At 45.9% G+C, this 20782-nt stretch overlaps 2 protein-coding genes across 4 annotated transcripts in view; one reads left to right on the top strand and one right to left on the bottom strand.

Annotated features, from left to right (window-relative positions):
* The window catches only part of LOC138633128 (retinoic acid receptor beta-like), a 96215-nt gene extending 85877 nt beyond the window's left edge, over positions 1 to 10338 (top strand). For both annotated transcript variants that reach the window (XM_069719175.1, XM_069719174.1), the window contains one exon: positions 4813 to 10338. In XM_069719175.1, the coding sequence (XP_069575276.1) occupies positions 4813 to 5225 (413 nt within the window). In that variant the 3' untranslated portion in view covers positions 5226 to 10338. The remainder of the gene's footprint in view (positions 1 to 4812) is intronic.
* A 2484-nt stretch (positions 10339 to 12822) lies between these two features.
* Positions 12823 to 20782, bottom strand: part of top2b (DNA topoisomerase II beta) — a 28005-nt gene continuing 20045 nt past the window's right edge. The window contains exons 31-36 of one of the 2 annotated variants that reach the window (XM_069719170.1): positions 16821 to 17019; positions 15166 to 15248; positions 14524 to 14619; positions 14220 to 14348; positions 14043 to 14128; positions 12823 to 13318 (exon numbers count right to left, since the gene is read on the bottom strand). In XM_069719170.1, the coding sequence (XP_069575271.1) occupies positions 13154 to 13318; positions 14043 to 14128; positions 14220 to 14348; positions 14524 to 14619; positions 15166 to 15248; positions 16821 to 17019 (758 nt within the window). In that variant the 3' untranslated portion in view covers positions 12823 to 13153. The remainder of the gene's footprint in view (positions 13319 to 14042; positions 14129 to 14219; positions 14349 to 14523; positions 14620 to 15165; positions 15249 to 16820; positions 17020 to 20782) is intronic. The other variant, XM_069719172.1, reaches the window with a different exon arrangement.

The following is a 20782-nucleotide window of genomic DNA, read 5'->3' as shown; positions in this document are numbered from 1 at the left end:
CCCACACCTCCAACAGTCCTGCCCTGTTGTCTGACGGGCCCCCTGTAGGTTGGGAAGTGTGCCCGTACCTGCTGTGACCTGTGGAGACAAGATAGGAGGGAGACGACGAGGCAGCGGAGCTGGCAGTGGCCGAGCCGGGAGCTGGGGCTGGAACTTCCTCCGAGGGGCAGGAATTGGCCGAGCGGCCCCCCCACGAGCTACCGCTGTCTTCGTGACCGCAGGGGTGGTCCTCTGCCAAAGTGATGGCGGTCCCCAGCAACGCGGGACGGTGGCAGCGGACCCACGCTGACGTCTCGACCGGCAACCCCTCCACGAACTGCTCCGTCACCACCTTCTCCAGCACGGCCTGCTCCCCCGCCGAGCTCCCCAGCTGCAACCACCTGGCTGCGGCATCCCGTAGCCGCTGGGCATGAGCGAAGGGCCGGTCGTTGGGCCCCAGCCTGGCTTCGCGAAACCACCGTCTGTGTGCCTCCAGGGAGAGGCCAAGCCGGTCCAGGATAACTCTCCTCACGTCGGTGTAGTCCTGTCTGGCTACGGGTGGCAGCCCTAAGGCCGCCGTTTGTGCCTCACCAGCCAGGAGAGGCAAGAGCCGAACCGTCCACTCCGCTGCAGGCCAACCACATGCCCCCGCGATTGCCTCGAATGTCTCTAAAAATGACTGCATGTCATCTGCTGCAGTCATTTTGTGCAGCACCACTCCTGCTAACGTAAGGGAGGGCGGCGCCGGGGTGGCAGATCGTGCAGCGAGCTGTTCCAGTGCGTGGGCCTGCCACTCCGCCTGGCTCTGCAGCGCCCCCAGGAACTCCCGGTTGGCCTCCGCTTGGCTCCTCTGCATGGTTGCAGTCTCCTCCAGCATCTGACCTAGGGCGACGACCGGTGGAGCTGGTATGCCCCTCTGCTGCGCGTCCGTCTCCTCGCTGGGCCCCACATTGGGCGCCAGTGTGACATGCATCTTGCTATCACCAGTGGGTTCTTCCAGCACGAACGACAACAGTCAGCCAACGTAAGGTTTTCAAGGTGTTCATTCCACCAAATACAAAATATATCGTAAATACTACACAATTTCTGCATCCTCGTCTGTCTAGCAGCCACCCTGCTACTCCGTCCTCCATAGTGCTCGTCTGGTGACCTGCTTGGGTTTTTATGTGGGTTAGGGAGGGACAATCAGGGATGTGATTCAGCTGGGGATAATTAAGCCCCTTCCAGGCACCGTTCCCTGAACCACTCCCCCAATCAGTCCCTCCTGCAGCTGAGTCAAACCACGCCTCACCACCACATACCCCCACTGCGGGAGATCTGTGTAGCGCCCCTGTCAGAATGCACCACCTCATAGTTGACATCCCCTTGCCGTGTGACTACAAAGGGCCCTTGCCACTTGGCGAGGAGTTTCAAGCTGGAAGAAGGAAGCAATACAAGTACCTTTTCTCCCGGTGTGAATTGCCTCAACTTGGCCCCTCTGTTGTACAGCCAAGCAAATTCTCACGTGACAGCCTTCCCAGCGTATTGAATTTTGTTTTTCCTGGGGCTTGGACCGTCCTCCCAGCTTTCTTTAAGCAGGTCGAGCACCCCCCCGCTCCCCGCCCCCCGTGGTTTCCTGACAAACAGCAGTTCAAAGGGAGAAAATCCCGTGGAGGCCTGGGGGACCTCCCTCACTGCAAACAACAGAGGATCAAGCCATTTATCCCAATTGCGTTCATCTTCGTGGATAAATTTACGGATCATGGACTTTAAAGTCTTATTCAGCCACTCAACAAGACCGTCGGTCTGTGGGTGATACACACTGGTCCGAATAGACTTAACCCCCAGTAATCCGTAAAGTTCTCAGTGTTTGTGACATGAACGAGGTGCCCTGGTCAGTCAGAATCTCTTTCGGGATTTTGACTCGGGAGATGACCTGAAACAGAGCCTGCGCAACACTCTGCAGAAATGCTGCGCAATGGCACTGCCTCGGGATATCGTGTTGCGTAATCCACACCAGAACTAACACAAAGCGATATCCGCTTGCACTCCGGTGAAATGGCCCGATGAGGTCCATGCTGATCTGCTCAAATGGGACCTCCATTAATGGTAGAGGACGCAAAGGCGCCCTCAGAATGGCTGGCTGGTTTACCAGCTGACACTCCGGGCAGGATGCACACCAATGGCGCACATCCCCCCAGATCCCCGGCCAATAAAATCGGGTCATTATCCGTTGCAGTGTTTTTTCATATCCCATGTGGCCAGCCATCGGGTTATAGTGAGCCGCCTGGAAAATAATTTCTGTCCGTGAGCTGTCCGGCAGCTTTTCGGCACCAACAACTGGGTTTTTTCCTGTCCTGTTTGAGTGTCACGACTCACTCTATACAGCCTGTCCCTAATCAATGAAAAGTGCAGATATGACTGTGCTGCGTCAGGGCGCACCAACTGACCATCAATTTTTATCACTTGGTCAAAGGCAAAGCGTAGAGTATCATCACGAGACTGCTCAAGTGGAAAATCCTCCATGGAGTGTAATTCGGGAGCCGGTGGAGTCTCCACGGGAGGCTCCGCTGGTTCCTCCTCCCCGTCTGCAGTGTTGGACAACCTCGCGTCACCGCTGAGCACAGCACACATATCACATGACCCTGTCTGTCGTGAATGCACCCCCGCACATTGCCCCATTAACTTGTGAAATCCTGGCCAATCTGTTCCCAAGATTAGGGGGTGCGTAAGGCAGGAGCTAACCGCAACCTTTACGCTATGTTTTTTTTCCCATGTATCTAATTTCCACTGACACTATGGGATACTCGTGAACATCCCCATGCACATACCTAATCTTCACCCACAATGCCTCCACCAATGCCCCGGGCCGAACCAGGCTCTGGTGAATCATCGACTGTGTACAACCCGAATCCACCCTCGCCTGATGTACAGCCCCTGGATCCTTACCGGAACGCGGTATGTCGCCCCTGGACCAGGGGAAGGTGTTGGAGGGCCGGCAACCCGGATCACCTGGCCTACGTCCATGAGTGGACACTCCTTCCGGCAGTGCCCGGGCCGCCCACACCTCCAACAGTCCTGCCCTGTTGTCTGACGGGCCCCCTGTAGGTTGGGAAGTGTGCCCGTACCTGCTGTGACCTGTGGAGACAAGATAGGAGGGAGACGACGAGGCAGCGGAGCTGGCAGTGGCCGAGCCGGGAGCTGGGGCTGGAACTTCCTCCGAGGGGCAGGAATTGGCCGAGCGGCCCCCCCACGAGCTACCGCTGTCTTCGTGACCGCAGGGGTGGTCCTCTGCCAAAGTGATGGCGGTCCCCAGCAACGCGGGACGGTGGCAGCGGACCCACGCTGACGTCTCGACCGGCAACCCCTCCACGAACTGCTCCGTCACCACCTTCTCCAGCACGGCCTGCTCCCCCGCCGAGCTCCCCAGCTGCAACCACCTGGCTGCGGCATCCCGTAGCCGCTGGGCATGAGCGAAGGGCCGGTCGTTGGGCCCCAGCCTGGCTTCGCGAAACCACCGTCTGTGTGCCTCCAGGGAGAGGCCAAGCCGGTCCAGGATAACTCTCCTCACGTCGGTGTAGTCCTGTCTGGCTACGGGTGGCAGCCCTAAGGCCGCCGTTTGTGCCTCACCAGCCAGGAGAGGCAAGAGCCGAACCGTCCACTCCGCTGCAGGCCAACCACATGCCCCCGCGATTGCCTCGAATGTCTCTAAAAATGACTGCATGTCATCTGCTGCAGTCATTTTGTGCAGCACCACTCCTGCTAACGTAAGGGAGGGCGGCGCCGGGGTGGCAGATCGTGCAGCGAGCTGTTCCAGTGCGTGGGCCTGCCACTCCGCCTGGCTCTGCAGCGCCCCCAGGAACTCCCGGTTGGCCTCCGCTTGGCTCCTCTGCATGGTTGCAGTCTCCTCCAGCATCTGACCTAGGGCGACGACCGGTGGAGCTGGTATGCCCCTCTGCTGCGCGTCCGTCTCCTCGCTGGGCCCCACATTGGGCGCCAGTGTGACATGCATCTTGCTATCACCAGTGGGTTCTTCCAGCACGAACGACAACAGTCAGCCAACGTAAGGTTTTCAAGGTGTTCATTCCACCAAATACAAAATATATCGTAAATACTACACAATTTCTGCATCCTCGTCTGTCTAGCAGCCACCCTGCTACTCCGTCCTCCATAGTGCTCGTCTGGTGACCTGCTTGGGTTTTTATGTGGGTTAGGGAGGGACAATCAGGGATGTGATTCAGCTGGGGATAATTAAACCCCTTCCAGGCACCGTTCCCTGAACCACTCCCCCAATCAGTCCCTCCTGCAGCTGAGTCAAACCACGCCTCACCACCACATACCCCCACTGCGGGAGATCTGTGTAGCGCCGCCCCTGTCAGAATGCACCACCTCATAGTTGACATCCCCTTGCCACTTGGCGAGGAGTTTCAAGCTGGAAGAAGCCCCTTCCAGGCACCATTCCCTGAACCACTCCCCCACTCAGTCCCTCCTGCAGCTGAGCCAAACCATACCCCACCACCACACTGCAGTATACTTAAACAGAAAGGAAAGTATCCCAAAGAAAGTCACCAAATCTGGGAAGAAGGCAATGGATTATAACCAGAAACCATGGAGGATTACTGCCCTGATGCCTCATGGTCATCAACTCTGAACATATCTAGCTACAGGTAAAGCCATCCTCACAACCAAGCAGGAAAACACTTCTCCACAAACCTCGAATGGAACACTTGGGAAAACCAAACTTGGGGTAACAAGTGAACAGGAGACCCACCCCTTTACCTACGCTAACTACAACCATTGAGCTAACTTTTCTGATCTGATTCTGATCTTTGTGCCCTTATTGTTGTCTTGCAGGAGCAGAGCGGGTCATCTCTCTCAAGATGGAAATCCCAGGTTCCATGCCACCACTCATTCAAGAGATGCTGGAGAATTCAGAGGGCCAGGACGGCCAGAGCAGCAGCAGCAGCACTTCAGCCGAGGCGGCGGCCAGCCCCAGCAGCAAGGGCAGCCCCGGGAGTAAGGGCAGCAAGGGCAGCAAGGGCAGCTCCGGCAGCAAGGGCAGCTCCGGCAGCAAGGGCAGCTCCGGAAGCAAGGGCAGCTCCGGAAGCAAGGGAAGCAAGGGCAGCTCCGGAAGCAAGGGCAGTTCCGGAAGCAAGGGCAGCTCCGGAAGCAAGGGCAGCCCCAAAGAGGACGCGGCTGCTGTTGATTCACCGGAGTCCTTGGACACCGCGGGAGCTTCGGTCACGCCGCCCAGCGACGAGCCCTAGGAGGCGCCCACCGGTGCTTCCGAGACTCGCTCTGACATTCCTTTGCACAAAAAAAGAAAAGCCGGGCAAGGCGTCAACCCCCTATAACCTCCCTACCCCGACTCTTTAGCTTGGTATTATGTTATCTTTATATACTCGTCCTATTTTTCGCTCCAATTTCCCCTAATTTCTCTTCTTAAAAAGAAAACGTCAACACGGAGGCCTCAAAGGATCAGTGCTTTGTGTATAATTCTGAATTGAGCTCTTATTTGGCGTGGTGTTTCTGGGATGGGGCTGTGACAGGAAGGGCGTGGCCCTCACCAACCACCAGAGATGATACTCCTCAGGTCTCCTGTGTAAATTCTTATCTGCATGACGGGAGTTTGATAAGTGGTTTCTCTCGCGCTCTCTCTTTTTCTCCGTCATCTCTTTTCATCTCTCGTATTGTTGGCATAGATACATTGTACATACCATTGTATGGTTAGATCTCTGTTTCTATGATGAATTTTGTGGTGCTTTTTTCATTGTCTTAAATATTATCTTTGAGGCGATACATCAAGGTTTAAAGCAGGACTAATTGTGAGTCTTTCAAGAAGTTATCTAGAATGTTATTGCATATAGACATTATCGAAGTCTTTTATATTTGTTCCTATTTAAAACAGTTTTTGTCTTTTATAACACCTCTTAGTTCATGTTTCCACATGAATGAGTGTACATCAAAACCGCCAGAATGCAAAGCTTCTCTCCATATCGACAGCCGAGTCTGTTCAACTGTTTCCTCAAAGAAGGGAAGCACAGCAGCAGAAGCCTTCGATACACACTCATCAGACTGGCTGTGTCTGTTTCACTTTCCAGTCTCGACGTGAACCGATGAGACCCGACGGAGCAGATTAGATTTACAGTAAGGCAGTCTATGAGATCAACTCATTTGGTGGCTGTATCTCCTCAGTAAATCAATTTACCTCACTGTCAGAACAGATCGGGGATATTAGGTTGCTGATAGATGCCAGAGATTTTTTTCAACAGGCTGTGATCATATAGGATGCAATCTTCCTTGTTACCTAGCGTACTTCAACTTGACTAAGACTCAACTTTAACTGTGTTGCACTTTATTATCATCATCTGTCCATTTAAGAAGTTTCACATGTTTAACAGTCTGCTTTCCGAGGTAACAAGTGTCTTTTTACTGGTTGATTTAAATGAGGAAAATGTCTGCGTTCGCAGTAGTATGCTTGCTATTTATTAATCCATTTCCCCCCAGCATGATTTCCATGTTCAGTGGAACAAGTACAAAAAAATATGTCTCATTGCCAGGGTAGCTAATTTATCAGAGAATACAGATTCTGGCACGACAATGAGACTGAGATGAAAATAAATCCTTGAAACGGGCATCATGTTCCCACATCAGTGTCAAGACTGTCAGGTTGGCCTTCTGCTTCCTGAAGCAGAGACAGCATTCATCTTGCCCATTTATATTTAGTGATATTGCAGCATTCCAACATCTTAGCAGTTACCATGGTGATTACATTGAAAACATTAATTAATAGGAACTACAGTAATTAAAAATTATTTTAAAAAAAATCAGACCCATATGACGTGAAGCTGCAGTTTTCCTTCAGTTCCTTCATGTGCTGGACTGCAGCAAGTTCGGACATGTAAATAAGAATGACCGTCATTGACCATTTGTCAGGTGAATGCTGTGATTTCCTGTTTCCCTTTCAAATTAAAAGCCCTCTCGCATTTAATACATGGTCCATCCATACACTTGGTTTGACCTCTTGTTAGCTAGCAGTGATGGTGTTAATGCTTCAAGTCCTAGTCTGATCACAGCCTATGGCAGCTTTGACTTCAAAATGAATCCCTGAATGTCAGCCTAAAGAGTGTGTATCTACTGCTGACAGCATATACTACCAACCGCACATGAGCTCTGTTATGGCCTTATGAGCAGAACTCCTCAACCCGCTTTTCTCTCCCTTCTCAGAAGTGTCTTGTTTGAACCGGTGAAACATGGGGGCAATGCAATCCTTAAAACGTGCTGATGACCGAGCTGCGAGGGTCGGGACGATTGTACACTAATGTAGAAAGCACACGGTGGGGTAGGATCCACAAATCCAGTCTGAATGTTCGCCTTGCTCTTCAAACTTGACAGTGTAAGCTACATTTAACGATGCAAAAGGAGATTCCAGATGACCTTTAACCCCTCTCTCCACTCTCTTCACCCAAAACAAAAGTGCAGTCGAGTAAAGCTTCTCTTTGGACAGTTAATCCAACTGAGCTCTTAATCTCATTGGCAGGGATGTGGGCAGTGTGTTTTACATCAGACGAGGTGGTCGCACTGAACTTAAAAGATGATCCTAAAAAGCTGCTTTTCTCCACAGCTGAGGTCAGGTATAATACGGAACAATAAAAAATAAACTCTGTTATATCCTCTTATAGGACTCAGATTCCTCACTACCCCACTGTCCCTGGTGGCTTAATAAGGACTTCATTTACTTTAATATCAAGTGGCTGTTTACTTCCAGCACAGGGGCAGACTAACTGTAGCACTTACTCATGTTGAAACTTTAAAAGGTCACTGTGGGACTGAAACTGAACAATATGAAGTCTAACAGCAGAAACCACAGGAAGAGGCCAAGTTTAACTTTAAACTAATTAAGCACAAAAGTTTTAGATCACAGTGAATATTGACATTAAAACATCCTTGGAATAACCTTCACACTCCTTCAGAAAACATGTTTCTTTATTTAATACCGGATGCAGTAAGTAGGAGTTTTAGTTTCGGCATGAAATGAACAGAAGTGATGGTTTATAAAAAGATATTTGTGCCAGCAGGTGCTGAAATAATTTCAAGCTTAGTATGAAATTTTGAATTGATCAAAACCAAAATTCAAGTTCAGACGGTGGTGGCTCGACGCACTGATCAGTCAAATCCTTGAGTCTGTGTTCTTTCATCTCACATTTAAAATTGTGCAAATCTACGTTTTGTTTTTTTTAAAGTTGAAATGATTTTTCAGAACTTTTAGCCTAATCTGAACAATAGTTGTGTGGCGATCGACAGTTTTTGTTGGGACGTGAATAAAACAAAACAATCTTACTCAAAGTCCCTTACTCGCTTGTTTCTGAGCTTTTAATGTTTACTTTATCAACGCAAAGAAGTCATTTAGGTGACATGGAACTGTTTTTTTTTTTTGTGTATTGCTTGATTTTGAAAAAAAAAAAAAAAATCCATAAATGCTTTCTTGTTGATAGTCAAATGAGAGAATCAGTACCATTGTCAAGTCTAAGCGTTACTTAGCATAAAGACTGGAGTGAGCCTACCAACATCTCTAAATCAGTTGACAAACTCCCATTTGTGTTAGTGTTACGTGCTGAAACTATTTTTTTGCAACCAGTAACAGGATTCCTGGATGTCGCTGTTGATCACCAAATGAAAATTAGAGCTCATAACACCCCTTTAAAACTATCTCTTTCAAAGTTAGATCTGATTATTCATTCTTGATTTTTGTTGTCAAATGATATAATCAGAATTTATCAAAAGTAACTTGAAAAATATCATGATGGCCTGTATTAAAAATCACTCCTTATTGCACTACATTTACGTTGTGCCATTTTTATGAAATTATAAACAGTCTCTTCATTTGTGCTTCATTCACAGAATGTCACCAAACACAGAACAAAACTAATTTGTCCAAAAGACACTTAGTTCCTTAAATATAAATGCAAATTTAGAAGCTGTTTCAAAAGTTTCAAACTTCACTGGCGCCTGTTTTTTGGCACAAATATCGTCCCATACATTAATGAGTCATTCAGCGTTTTGTATTTGATCCCAAACAGAAAAGCATGACAACCCTTTAGGGCAGTGACGGGTTTTGGGTCTCAGCAGCACATAATAAAAACCCATCTGCACTCCATCCCGGCTCAGAAATACATATCATAAAGGAAACCAGAGCTGTTTCAGTTTTGTTGTTTTAGCGTGTTTGAATGTGAATAATGTCATGGAATCTGTCAGAAGAATGATATGCAGTGTTAAGGAATACTTTCTTCTATGTCAATGCAACATAGGAAATGCTCTCCCTTGGTGCTCTCTCTGTCTTGCTCTCCTGGTGAGAGATGAAGGGAGACATCTTGGTGTTTTTCTTTTTTTGTTTTCTTTTTCTTTCTTTCTTTTTTTAATCTGGAAGACCTTCACAGCCGAAGAATGTCCACATCCACCCCTGCAGCATCAGGCCAGCCCTCAGGCGCCTGGATGCAGCAGGGAATGTTATCTGTTCCTTTAGGAAACAACTTCACAATGCTGAATTACTCTTGTTCGTTTCTGTTGAATGTTGTACCGACGTAACTGTAATACTCTACTATCTAGCTCACTGCAGAGATGTTATATAAATGGTGTGTGCTTTGCATTCCAATTGGCAGCTCTGTGGAAAAGATGCTCTGTTATTTGTCCTTGGAAACATCAACTCAAAAAAACAAAAACAACAGAGGGACTGGAACAAGGGCTGATCGGAACATCCGGGTCATACAACACAACACTGTATGTCATTTAGGACACAGAAACCCAGAATGAGCAAGTCACCGCAACACCAGAATGGTATGTTTTCCTGCTCCAGCAGCAGTGCCCCCCCCCCCCCACACACACTCACACACACACACACACACACACACCACCAAGCTAGGAAGCCAATCAGCTGTCGTCAATCAGTCAAACACAATCAATTGACAGCTATTTGGTTATCAGGTCAACTAATGAGCTAGGGTTTGACCGATATGGGGTTTTGACAACTAACAGACATTAATCAGCTGCCGTCAATATTATGTGCCAATCAGCAGTCCAAGGTAAGACAGATCTTCAAATTCTCAACTAACTACTGCCCTCCGCTGGGAATTTAAAGCTGCACTTCCCAATATTTTTAAATTAACAATTAAAAAAAGTGTAATGTGAGAAGGGTCACTCGCAGTGACAGATGGAAGAAAGTTTTAGGCCCTTTTAGTGTTTTGGTTTTCTGCCTGCAGGAGCCAGAAGTGACCATATTTGGACGGTGGATCTGACTCGATCTGATTGGAAGCCCGAGGACACTACGCTCCACCCACTTCTAGACCTGACTGCACCATAGGCCTGTCAGTTAAACCGACACGACCCCCCTCTCTCCTCCCCCAAAATCATCGCTCTTTGAGGCCTAATTTCTAATGAATGGTGGGATATTTTTTTTCCGATTGCCCGCCCAAAAACTAATAAGGAGTGATTTTACCTAAAAACATCAAAATAACTGCAGTTTATGGTCCTTCCACACTGGCCTCATTTTTCAGACCCGGAAGCTACGTCCACTTTTATATACAGTCTATGTTTGCAACCAGTCTGTGCAGTAGTGATCAAATGAGCCACAACACCCCTTGAACTTCTAAAAGCCCAGCCACAGCAGTATTGAACACCCAATCAAGTCATGAGAAGTACCTCATGAAAAAAACAATATGGGAAAAGATTATTGGAAGTGGACTTTAGTTTGGCTCGTCCCATCCGCTAACATGGAGGGATTGACTTGGTCGACACTGAACAGGCCATTCGTTTACTTGGTAACGAGCTGCGCAGCTAATCCACAGCCAGAAAACATGTGGGCACACTTTTAGGGGTGTAAAAACCCCGTACCAGCCCCACATATTGGTCTAACCCTAGAAGAAGGAGCCAGAAATCTTGACTGTGAACTTCAACATCAATCATGAACAGTTTCTCTGTTGTCCGTCCTGAAGGTGTTTTTGGTAAACGTCCCAAAGTGTCCACAGTGAGGAGAAACTAAATGCTCCGCTTGAGCCTCCGTACCCGGCCTAAGCACTCGTGATAGGTTGTTACGAAGTGGGAGGGTTAAGGTGAGGGACTGCCTGACAGTGAAACAACCAATCACAGCGGAGTAGAGCATCCCTCTGGCATGCTGGGTATGCAGGCTTTTTGTCTCCTGTCCACACTCGCCTTTTCCCATCAGTATCAGAGGACCACACCACCACTCATTTGCAGTGTTGTATAGTTGTTTTAGTGCGAGACATGACGCTGACATCTCAGTGGGCAAGAGGGTGGAAGGGGGATTTCTCCCATCAGCCCCTGCTGCCAGCCCGTACGGTGCAGATGACCTCGGGAGCTGCTCCGAGGTTTGAGCTTCAGTCTCTGCTCTGCTCTCCATTTTAAATATTGTCTTTGTTTGTACATTAACATATGCTTTTTATGTTCATATACTGTTTAACTTTACCATGATCTGTCCTGGCAAAGTAATAAAATATATTTATTTTAAAATACCGGTGTGGATATGTGACTAAAACATGGTCTTCTTTACAGCCAACTCATAACGGAGCTGAAATGAGTTGGACCTGGTGCAGCAAGACGTACGTCCGTAAAACAGAAGTCGTCCTCTGGGGACCACAAATGTGCTGCATATGAAAGCATCCTACAGCTCGTTCATTTCTGTGTTACACCCTGCTTTGGTTCACTCTCACCGCTCACTGGCCTCGTTTCCAACTGCAGCAGGCAGAATAAACCACTTCATTAACGCTGCAGGCGGAGCCATAGCAACATGCTAACTAGCAACAGATCAAATAAAGGCTCAAGTTGCTTTGAATTTGTTGAAGTGTAATAAGAGCACGTGCTTGCTAACATGATCACCATAGCTTTGTAAAGAGAGAATATGTGAATAATACATCTTGTTCTGCTGCCTCTTGGTGGCCAAACATTCAGTTACTGCAGCTTCAAAGTCTGGTTACATCATCGACGGTTGTTCGTGGGACCCTGGAACCCAAATAAAAGCTGCGCCAACATCGACTGTTTCAGGACTTTGATAGTAAATTCTCCTGTAAAATTGTGCGAGCTTCTTGTAAATTTCATGACAACTGGCCTATTTAATAGCACTTGTTTACAACTGGACATTTTGGATCTCCATAAAGTAAATTTGTTGGGACTCTGAATATTGACAGAATGAATTCTTGTGTTGTGTTGGGCTGTCGTTGACACTCGCTTTCCACTTCTAGAAAAAACACTCGGTAAACAAGATGTTTCGATGTTGAGTTATCGAGCCACATATCACCTGGTCATCCTCATGGAAGGGTTGTGCTCTCAGCTTGTTGTAGAACAACAGCATCAGCTTCAAAACACAAACGTAAGCCTGCAGTGCAGAACTTGACGCAGGTGAGGACAGGAACAGTCCTTATACTTATAGCATGTTCTTCTACAATCTTGAACAGAGCTCTGCAGGTACCTCCACAACTGCCTTTTTTTCTGAGCAGCTGTGGGTGGAGCTTATGACCTGTACTGCAACCAGCCACCAGGAGGCCATTGAGCTGTTCTGGATTCTCCTCTGAGGAGCTGTCATGTTGTCAATCTTTACACAATGTGTGGTTCCAATATGTCAAAAGATTGTCAGGATTTACATTGAACCCCAAAAATAAAGATATCTGTAAGGAATTTTTGACTGTCTTTAATTCAGCACATTTTTTTCTCAAAGAAATCACGAGTTATGTGAATGTGGAGTTATAAATCGTCAAAACTACAAAATAAGATATCTTCAAATATGAATTATAACCTACCGCCTGCATATTACTACTGCAATAGTAGTCATAAAAGAGTCCGACCATCAAGCCCAGGGACATTTCATTGTTTACTTTCAACTTCATGTTCAAAAAGTTACATAGTATTTCAACAATTAAAATGTGCTAAAGCACAGCATCCTAAACTTCTAAAAGCTGCTTCAGACAAATACAGAACATTTCAATGAGCTTAAAAAAAGAAACCTGTATATGTATAATAATAAAAAGTGTAAAACACCTACACATTAAAAATTATTGAACGTCACCATTAATGAAAAGAACATGAAACAGGAAATGTACAAAAGTCTGTGGGGACACAGGAGGAGGAGGAGGAGGAGGAGGAAACTTCCATACAAGCAGTGTGTGTTTGAACATGACCGAAGGTGGCTTCAATCGAACATGTCGTCATCGTCGATATCTTCCTCGTTGTCCGACTCGTGGAAGTACTTCACCTCCCTCTTAGTGCGGCCGGGTCGGTCCCGGGATGCGGCGCCCAGAGCGCTCAGGCTGTTGCTGTCGTCGTCCTCGTCATCGGATGGAGGTTTCTGAGGCTTCTGTGCATGAAGACAAGAAAACACGTGAATATTGCACGACGAAGCTTGTTATCTATGACAGGGTTTAGATCCTGGAAGTAAAAATACTAATGGCACAATATAAATACACTCCTTTACATTCAAGTTCTGAGTTGAAAATATCCCTTCAAGGATTCTTCGGTTTTATTTCAACCTGATCTTTTCCCCACTAAAGTGCCCACTGGGTCATTCTTGCTTTGCACCATCCACCTGTTGTGGAGATTTGGGGAAACGTGTATTTGCATAAAGCAGCGTACATGGAGGCAAACAGGGCAAGCTGTCTGCAGCTCTCCAACATCATCCCTCTGTCATGCTGTTCTTCAGCTCGTGCTCATTTATTCCTGCAGGTTTTGTGCTGCTGCTCCACAGATCATCAGTTCAGCTGCTTTTGTAACCGGACTTCTTCTTTTCAGTACACAAGAGATTGAGCTGCCTTGATAAGGTTCTTTTAAATGCTTTTAGGAGCTGAAGATAAATCTCAATGGAGCTCCTTTGTCTGAGATGAACCAATGGCAGCAACCGTTTTCAGCAGTTTCTTAAAGATCTCAAATGTTTTATTGGCCCTTAATTCTCTTCTTGTGCTTCTCTCCACACGATTTCTGTTCTTTAATTCGTTCTGCCGGCCGATGAAGTGGACACATTTACACATTTGTATGCGTGTGCTAAAACAGTAAAATGTCTTTTTTAAACACACAAAGATACTGACTCTGCCAGGAGGTTTTGCTGCTTTCTTCATTGGACTGTACTCGTCTTCAGATCCAGAGCCCTTCCTCTTCCTCCCCCGGCCTTTACCTGGAACAACAAAGAGTGAGCGAAGGCTCACCAACAACGGGATCTTCATTCACTCATGTTCTTATGAGGAAACCACGGCCGTGTGCTGTACCTTTAAGAGCTGGTGATGGCTTCTTGGACCCGGTGTCAGAGTCAGAGTCCCAGATGGATTTATCTGGTTTCTTTGCTTTTGGTGCTGGTGGTTTCTTAGGTTTGGGAGCTGCGTCGGGTTTCTTAGCTGCTGCAAATCAAAACAAAAACCTGGTCATTGAATGCTGCGCTCACATGAACTCACAGCGGCACTGAAGCGACCTACATGAGTTACATCCACAATTTCCTGATTCATTTAAGAGTCACTGAGTGGCAGTCTTCCTGCTGGATTGGACCGCCCTCTGCTGGACACACTGGGACATTACCTTTCTTTGCTGGCGATAGTTTGTCAAATGTAGAGCTGCTGGAGTAAGTGGAGAACACGGGGCCGCGGTCGTCCTCGCTGTCAGACTTAAAGCCGTCTGCAAGACAAACACATCCGTCCGGTGTTTATCTGCTGTCCCTTGTGGACAGCTCTCTGCTGTTCACCACAGTTAGGGCGAATCTAACAACATTATTCCCTTACTCTCATGAAGCTCTGCAGCCATGATGCGATGACGATGCTTCTCTTTAATATTCTGGACCTGAGATGTAATTTGACATGTGCTTCCTATCTTTTACATCTCTGATTATATTTGCAACGATTGATTTTTATATGATTCTGTCTTCTAAAGCAGTGTTTCTAAAACATTTGTGCTCCAACGACGAACATCTGTCATAAGATAATCATGTTCAAAGGGTGTTTGTTTTGAGTTTTAACAGAATGCTATAAACACAACAATTGTGTTAAAAATTGTACACACAGACACACACAGCTATTACAACCATTCCTCTATTACCTTTTGCTGGATTCATGAAATAAAAACAGCTTTTATTTGGTGATTATAGTTGAACAGGTTAGAAATGTTGTCACTGATGATTCAGAGTCGTCGTGTGTGACCGCACACGGACTCTGAGCCGGTACTCACCACTGTCATTGCTCTTTTCAGAGAAGGCTGACTTGGATGAGAAGATGCTGGTTGTGTCTTTCTTTGTCGCTACAGGTGCAGACCTTCAGAGAAGCAGAAACCACGTAAATGTGCAAATCTGGAGACACGGCTGCTCTTATTGAGGTGAGAAGGAGACGTAGAGAAACTAAAGAAAACGTAGAGAACGTGGTTTTACAACCGTGGAAACATTTTGGAGATGACAGAGGGCAAAATGATTCAGACATGTCGTTTGTCCAGCGATGACATTTCTGAGTTATTGAATGAACTGAATGATGATTGACAGCCAACAACAAGGAGGAGCCACGAAATACCAGCAATTAAAAAAACTTCTTACGACTCGGCATTTTCCTGCCTCTGGGTCGTTCCAGCGTGTCTCTGCTTGGACGTCCACCCTGTCCCGTTATTCAGGTCACAGGTCCTGAATGTGTCCCGCAGAATTCACAGGTACCTTCATGAGGTTCACGAGCACTCGCGAGACACTGAATGCAACTAATTCACCTGCTCATAATTTTTTGTCACCTAATATCATGCCATCTTCTCATGATGTCATCTATTGATCTATTTGTTATTCCCAAGGCATTATTGTCCTTGCTGATAATCTCCTATATTTAGAGCGTTTTGTTCTTGTTATTTTTATATTTATTTATTTCAGTGGGATCAGATCTCCTTGTTTTTCATGGCTGGAATCAACACATGCAAACACCTCATTTAAATACAGCCATTTGCACCTGATATCAAAGAAAGCATCACGTTTAGTAAATCACCCGCAAAACAGGTGCAAAATAAATGTGCTAATCTTTGGATTAACTGAAATTAACTGTGCAATTTAGGATCCTTTATTTGAGGCTCTCAGCATTTAGTCTTTATTAGACAGCAGACAAGTACGTGTGTGTGTGTGTGTGTGTGTGTGTGTAGGGTGTGTGTGTGTGTGTGTGGTGTGTGTGTGTGTGTAGGGTGTGTGTGTGTGTGTGTGTGTGTGTGTGTGTGTAGGGTGTGTGTGTGTGTGTGTGTGTGTGTGTGTGTGTGTGTGTGTGTGTGTGTGTGTGTGTGTGTGTGTGTGTGTGTAGGGTGTGTGTGTGTGTGTGTGTGTGTGTGTGTGTGTGTGTGTGTGTGTGTGTGTGTGTGTGTGTGTGTGTGTGTGTGTGTGTGTGTGTGTGTGTGTGTGTGTGTGTGTGTGTGTGTGTGTGTGTGTGTGTGTGTAGGGTGTGTGTGTGTGTGTGTGTGTGTGTGTGTGTGTGTGTGTGTGTGTGTGTGTGTGTGTGTGTGTGTGTGTGTGTAGGGTGTGTGTGTGTGTGTGTGTGTGTGTGTGTGTGTGTGTGTGTGTGTGTGTGTGTGTGTGTGTGTGTGTGTGTGTGTGTGTGTGTGTGTGTGTGTGTGTGTGTGTGTGTGTGTGTGTGTGTGTGTGTGTGTGTGTGTGTGTGTGTGTGTGTGTGTGTGTGTGTGTGTGTGTGTGTGTGTGTGTGTGTGTGTGTGTGTGTGTGTGTGTGTGTGTGTGTGTGTGTGTGTGTGTGTGTGTGTGTGTGTAGGGAGGAAACAGGATGACTGAAGTGGATCTGAACCACAGATACTGCAGTGAAATGTATTCAACATTGAACAGTGATGACTGCATCCATCAGCGCTGTGTGATTCCTTACGTGGTCTTTTGTTTGAGGGAGGAGAAGGGGTCTACGTTGTCCTCGTCTTCGTCTTCGTCGTGGTAGCGGTCCTTGGTGTCAGAAAAAGTGAAGTCATCTTTAAACAACCTGACGGGAGAAGAAGCCACGTGGTCGTCTCCGTTCTCCTCCTCATCGGGTTCCTCCTCCGAGAAGTCAAACGTATATTTTGGCTTGGAAGCTGGAAGACAAGATCAGTGCGTGTCAGCCACCACGTGTTGATTTCAGGGGATTGTGATGCTTGTATAATACCGCCGTGTGTTGCGGTGGGTTGCATCAGACCGCGCCGTCACACACTTGAAGCTGACGGAGGCTCATCAGATATTTTTGGCCCCGGGGAAGTTTGAAGTCAAGGAGCTCATGTAGATTGAAATGAAATACTGCCAGTCTCACTAACCAGCCGCCTGATGCTGACGCTGGGTCAAATCCAATAATCTGGATGTATTAAAAAAGAAACAAAAGCTGAACTAGAATTACTGTCCCACACCTTTCTGCCTCCGCCAGCCAGTCAGGTTGCAGTTTACATTCATGCTGGTCCAGATTCACATAAAGATTTTGAAGGAATGTGGCCATTAAAGCTGATCCAGAGAACACAAACCGTGACAGCAGGTCTTCACACATCTTCAACCTGACAGCACAGAAGATCTAAACATCCTCTGACTGAAGGTGATACGTGAACCCAATCTCTCCTTCTGTTTCTGAGTTATGGTGTTGAATAATGGCCAGAAACAGGTTGGAAGTTGACATTTGTGATATTAATGTCATCAGTCATCATTTTATCCTGCTGTACATTTGTGTGAAATTTTGTTATAATTATTGTATGAAATAGTGCTTTAAAAACTCAGGGTTTGAATTACTGAAGGTTTACATGTATAAAACCTCGTGCTCCACATCACTCGCAAAGAAATGTCCAAGCAGATCTACTAACAACGTGCAGTGAAGATTACATCTTTCAAATGTGCAATTTAACACACGGTGTCCATTTTGCGTCTTTGCCTGCATCATATGTAATATTGGGCGTTTCTGGTTCAAGGTGCAAAATACTGAGAGGAGAAATGCAAATACATCAGTTCCAGAGTTTTAAAACAAAGGGTGACGAAGCGTTTTCAGTCAGAGCCTCCACGTTCTGGAAGGAGCTCCCTGAGGAAATAAGATCTGCAGAGTCAGTGACGTCTTTTAAATCTCTTCTTAAAACAGACTTTTATCGGATTTTAGTGATCAACTCTTATTTCTTTTATACCGTTTTAATGTGTTTTTATGATTGTTTCATACGATCATTGTGTTGTTAAAGACTTGTTAGAATTCACTTGTTTTATTTTAATGGCTTATTTCATGTGAAGCACTTTGTAACTGAAGTTGAGAAAAGTGCTATACAAATAAAGTTTATTATGATTATTATTTAACACCCACAACGATGTTGACTAAAGCTGAAAGTAGAAATGGGAGAAGTGATTGTGTGTGTATTTTAGTAAGTCTGGAAGGAACGTATTCCTTCACCAAACAACTACACTACATGACATGATATTTACGACTTACTGCGGACACAGTTTGTTTTTTTGTTTTCATTTTGTTAGTATTTTGTTATAATCAGCCTCGAGTAGAAAGCGCCTGAGTAACTGCTCAGTGTCCAAAGAACTTGAAAGGATCCAGCTCAAAATATTGTTTCTCTATATTGACAGCACATCCCATGAAAAGAACAAAGCTAACAATATGTTAGTGTGTCTCTGAATACTTTGTGACTTACAAAGAGGGAAATCTTAAGAAACGAACCAGAAATACATGGTTTTTAAAAGGTCAAACGGCTGGTCGCTGTAGTTTTCTGAAAGCAGCATTTGCTGGGGACTATTTTCCGTTTTGTGCTCTAATGGGTACTTATGGCAGCAGGATGGTACATTTAGGGCTGAATGAAATAGATCACAGTGTGTGTTCATGGTAAGGAAGGAACATGTCAGACGGTGTGTTTTTAATACTCCCCAGGACGGAGAGATAACGGCTCTGATACGCAGCAGTGTTCCCCTACATGCATTTCTTTGTGCTACGATGCTTTATTTCCAGGTCAATTCAAACACCCGTGAGTACAGCATGGAAACAAAAAACTTTGTGCTGAGCTGATGAAGACTGCAAAACAATTGGATCAACAAGCAGCAGGTAGAAGTCAACAATCAAGCAAAGCTGAAGCTAAAACAGTCCTTGAACTTCACTGGAGTAAAACGGCTACGTTACATTAAATTGATGATTGTTAATCCAGGAAAAAGGATGAAGAACATGGAGATTGAATGGCAGTTACATAGATGTGAAAAAGTGTTTGCCCCCTTCCAGATTTCTTATTTTTGTGCATGTTTGTCACACTTAAATATTTCAGATCATCAAACAAATTTAAATATTAGTCAAAGATAACACAAGTAAACACAAAATGCAGTTTTTAAATGAAGGTTTTTTATTATTATGGGAGAAAAACAATCCAAACCCACATGGCCCTGTGTGAAAAAGTGTTTGCCCCCTAAACCTAATAACTGGTTGGGCCACCCTCAGCAGCAACAACTGCAATCAAGTGTTTGTGATAACTTACAATGAGTCTTTTCCAGCTGTGGAGGAATGTTGGCCGACTCATCTTTACAGAGTTGTTGTAATTCAGCCACATTGGAGGGTTTTCCAGCACCAACCACCTTTTTAAGGTCACGCCACAGCATCTCAATAGGATTCAGGTCAGGACTTTGACGAGGCCACTCCAAAGTCTTCATTTTGTTTCTCTTCATCCATTCAGAGGTGGACTTGCTGGTGTGTTTTGGATCATTGTCCTGCTGCAGAACCCAAGTTGGCTTCAGTTCGAGGTCACGAACAGACGGCCGGACGTTCTCCTTCAGGATGTTTTGGTAGACGGTAGAATTCATGGTTCCATTTATCACAGCAAGTCTTCCAGGTCCTGAAGCAGTAAAACAGCCCCAGACCATCACACCACCACCACCATATTTTACTGTTGGTATGAGGTTCTTGTTCTGAAATGTGGTGTTACTTTTACGCCAGATGTAACGGGACACACACCTTCCAAAGATGTTTTCTGGCAAAAATGAGACGAGCCTTAATGTTCTTTTTGCTCAGCGGTGGTTTTGGTCTTGAAACTCTGCCATGCAGCCATTTCTGCCGAGTCTCTTTCTTCTGGTGGAGTCATCAACACTGACCTGAACTGAGGCAAGTGAGACCTGCAGTTCTTTGGATGTTGTTGTGGGGTCTTTTGTGACCTCTCAGATGAGTCGTCGCTGCGCTCTGGGCTCTTTTGGTCGGCCGGCCGCTCCTGGGAAGGTTCACCACTGTTCCATGTTTTCTCCATTTGTGGATAATGGTTCTCACTGTGGTTCTCTGGAGTCCCAAAGCTTTAGAAATGGCTTTAGAACCTTTTCCAGACTGATAGATCTCAATTACTTTCTTTCTCATTTGTTCCTGAATGTCTTTGGATCTCAGCATGATGTCTATCTTTTGAGGATCTTCTGGTCTACTTCACTTTGTCAGGCAGGTCCTATTGAAGTGATTTATTGATAGAGAACAGGTGTGGCAGTAATCAGGCCTGGATGTGGCTCGAGAAATTGAACTCAGGTGTGATAAACTACAGTTAAGTTATGTTTTAACAGGAGGGGGAAACACTTTTTCACACAGGGCCATGTGGGTTTGGATTGTTTTTCTCCCTTAATAATAAAAACCTTCATTTTAAAAACTGCATTTTGTGTTTACTTGTGTTATCTTTGACTAATATTTAAATTAGTTTGACGATCTGAAACATTTAAGTGTGACAGACATGCAACAAAATTGGAAATCAGGAAGGGGGCAAACACTTTTTCACACCACTGTAGCTAGCCACAAGCAAACACTGGGTTGTTGATATATATTTTTATCTTGATAAATGTCAGTAATGGTTTTGTACAAATTATACTTTTGAAGAGAAATTTCCA

The sequence above is a fragment of the Brachyistius frenatus genome, unplaced genomic scaffold, assembly GCF_029030835.1.
Source record: "Brachyistius frenatus isolate BFR_SWC_R1_liver_20210118 unplaced genomic scaffold, ASM2903083v1 Contig_209, whole genome shotgun sequence".
NCBI lineage: Eukaryota > Metazoa > Chordata > Actinopteri > Embiotocidae > Brachyistius > Brachyistius frenatus.
The sequence above is the reverse complement of the archived record's forward strand: the minus strand, read 5'-3'. Positions and strand labels throughout refer to the sequence as shown.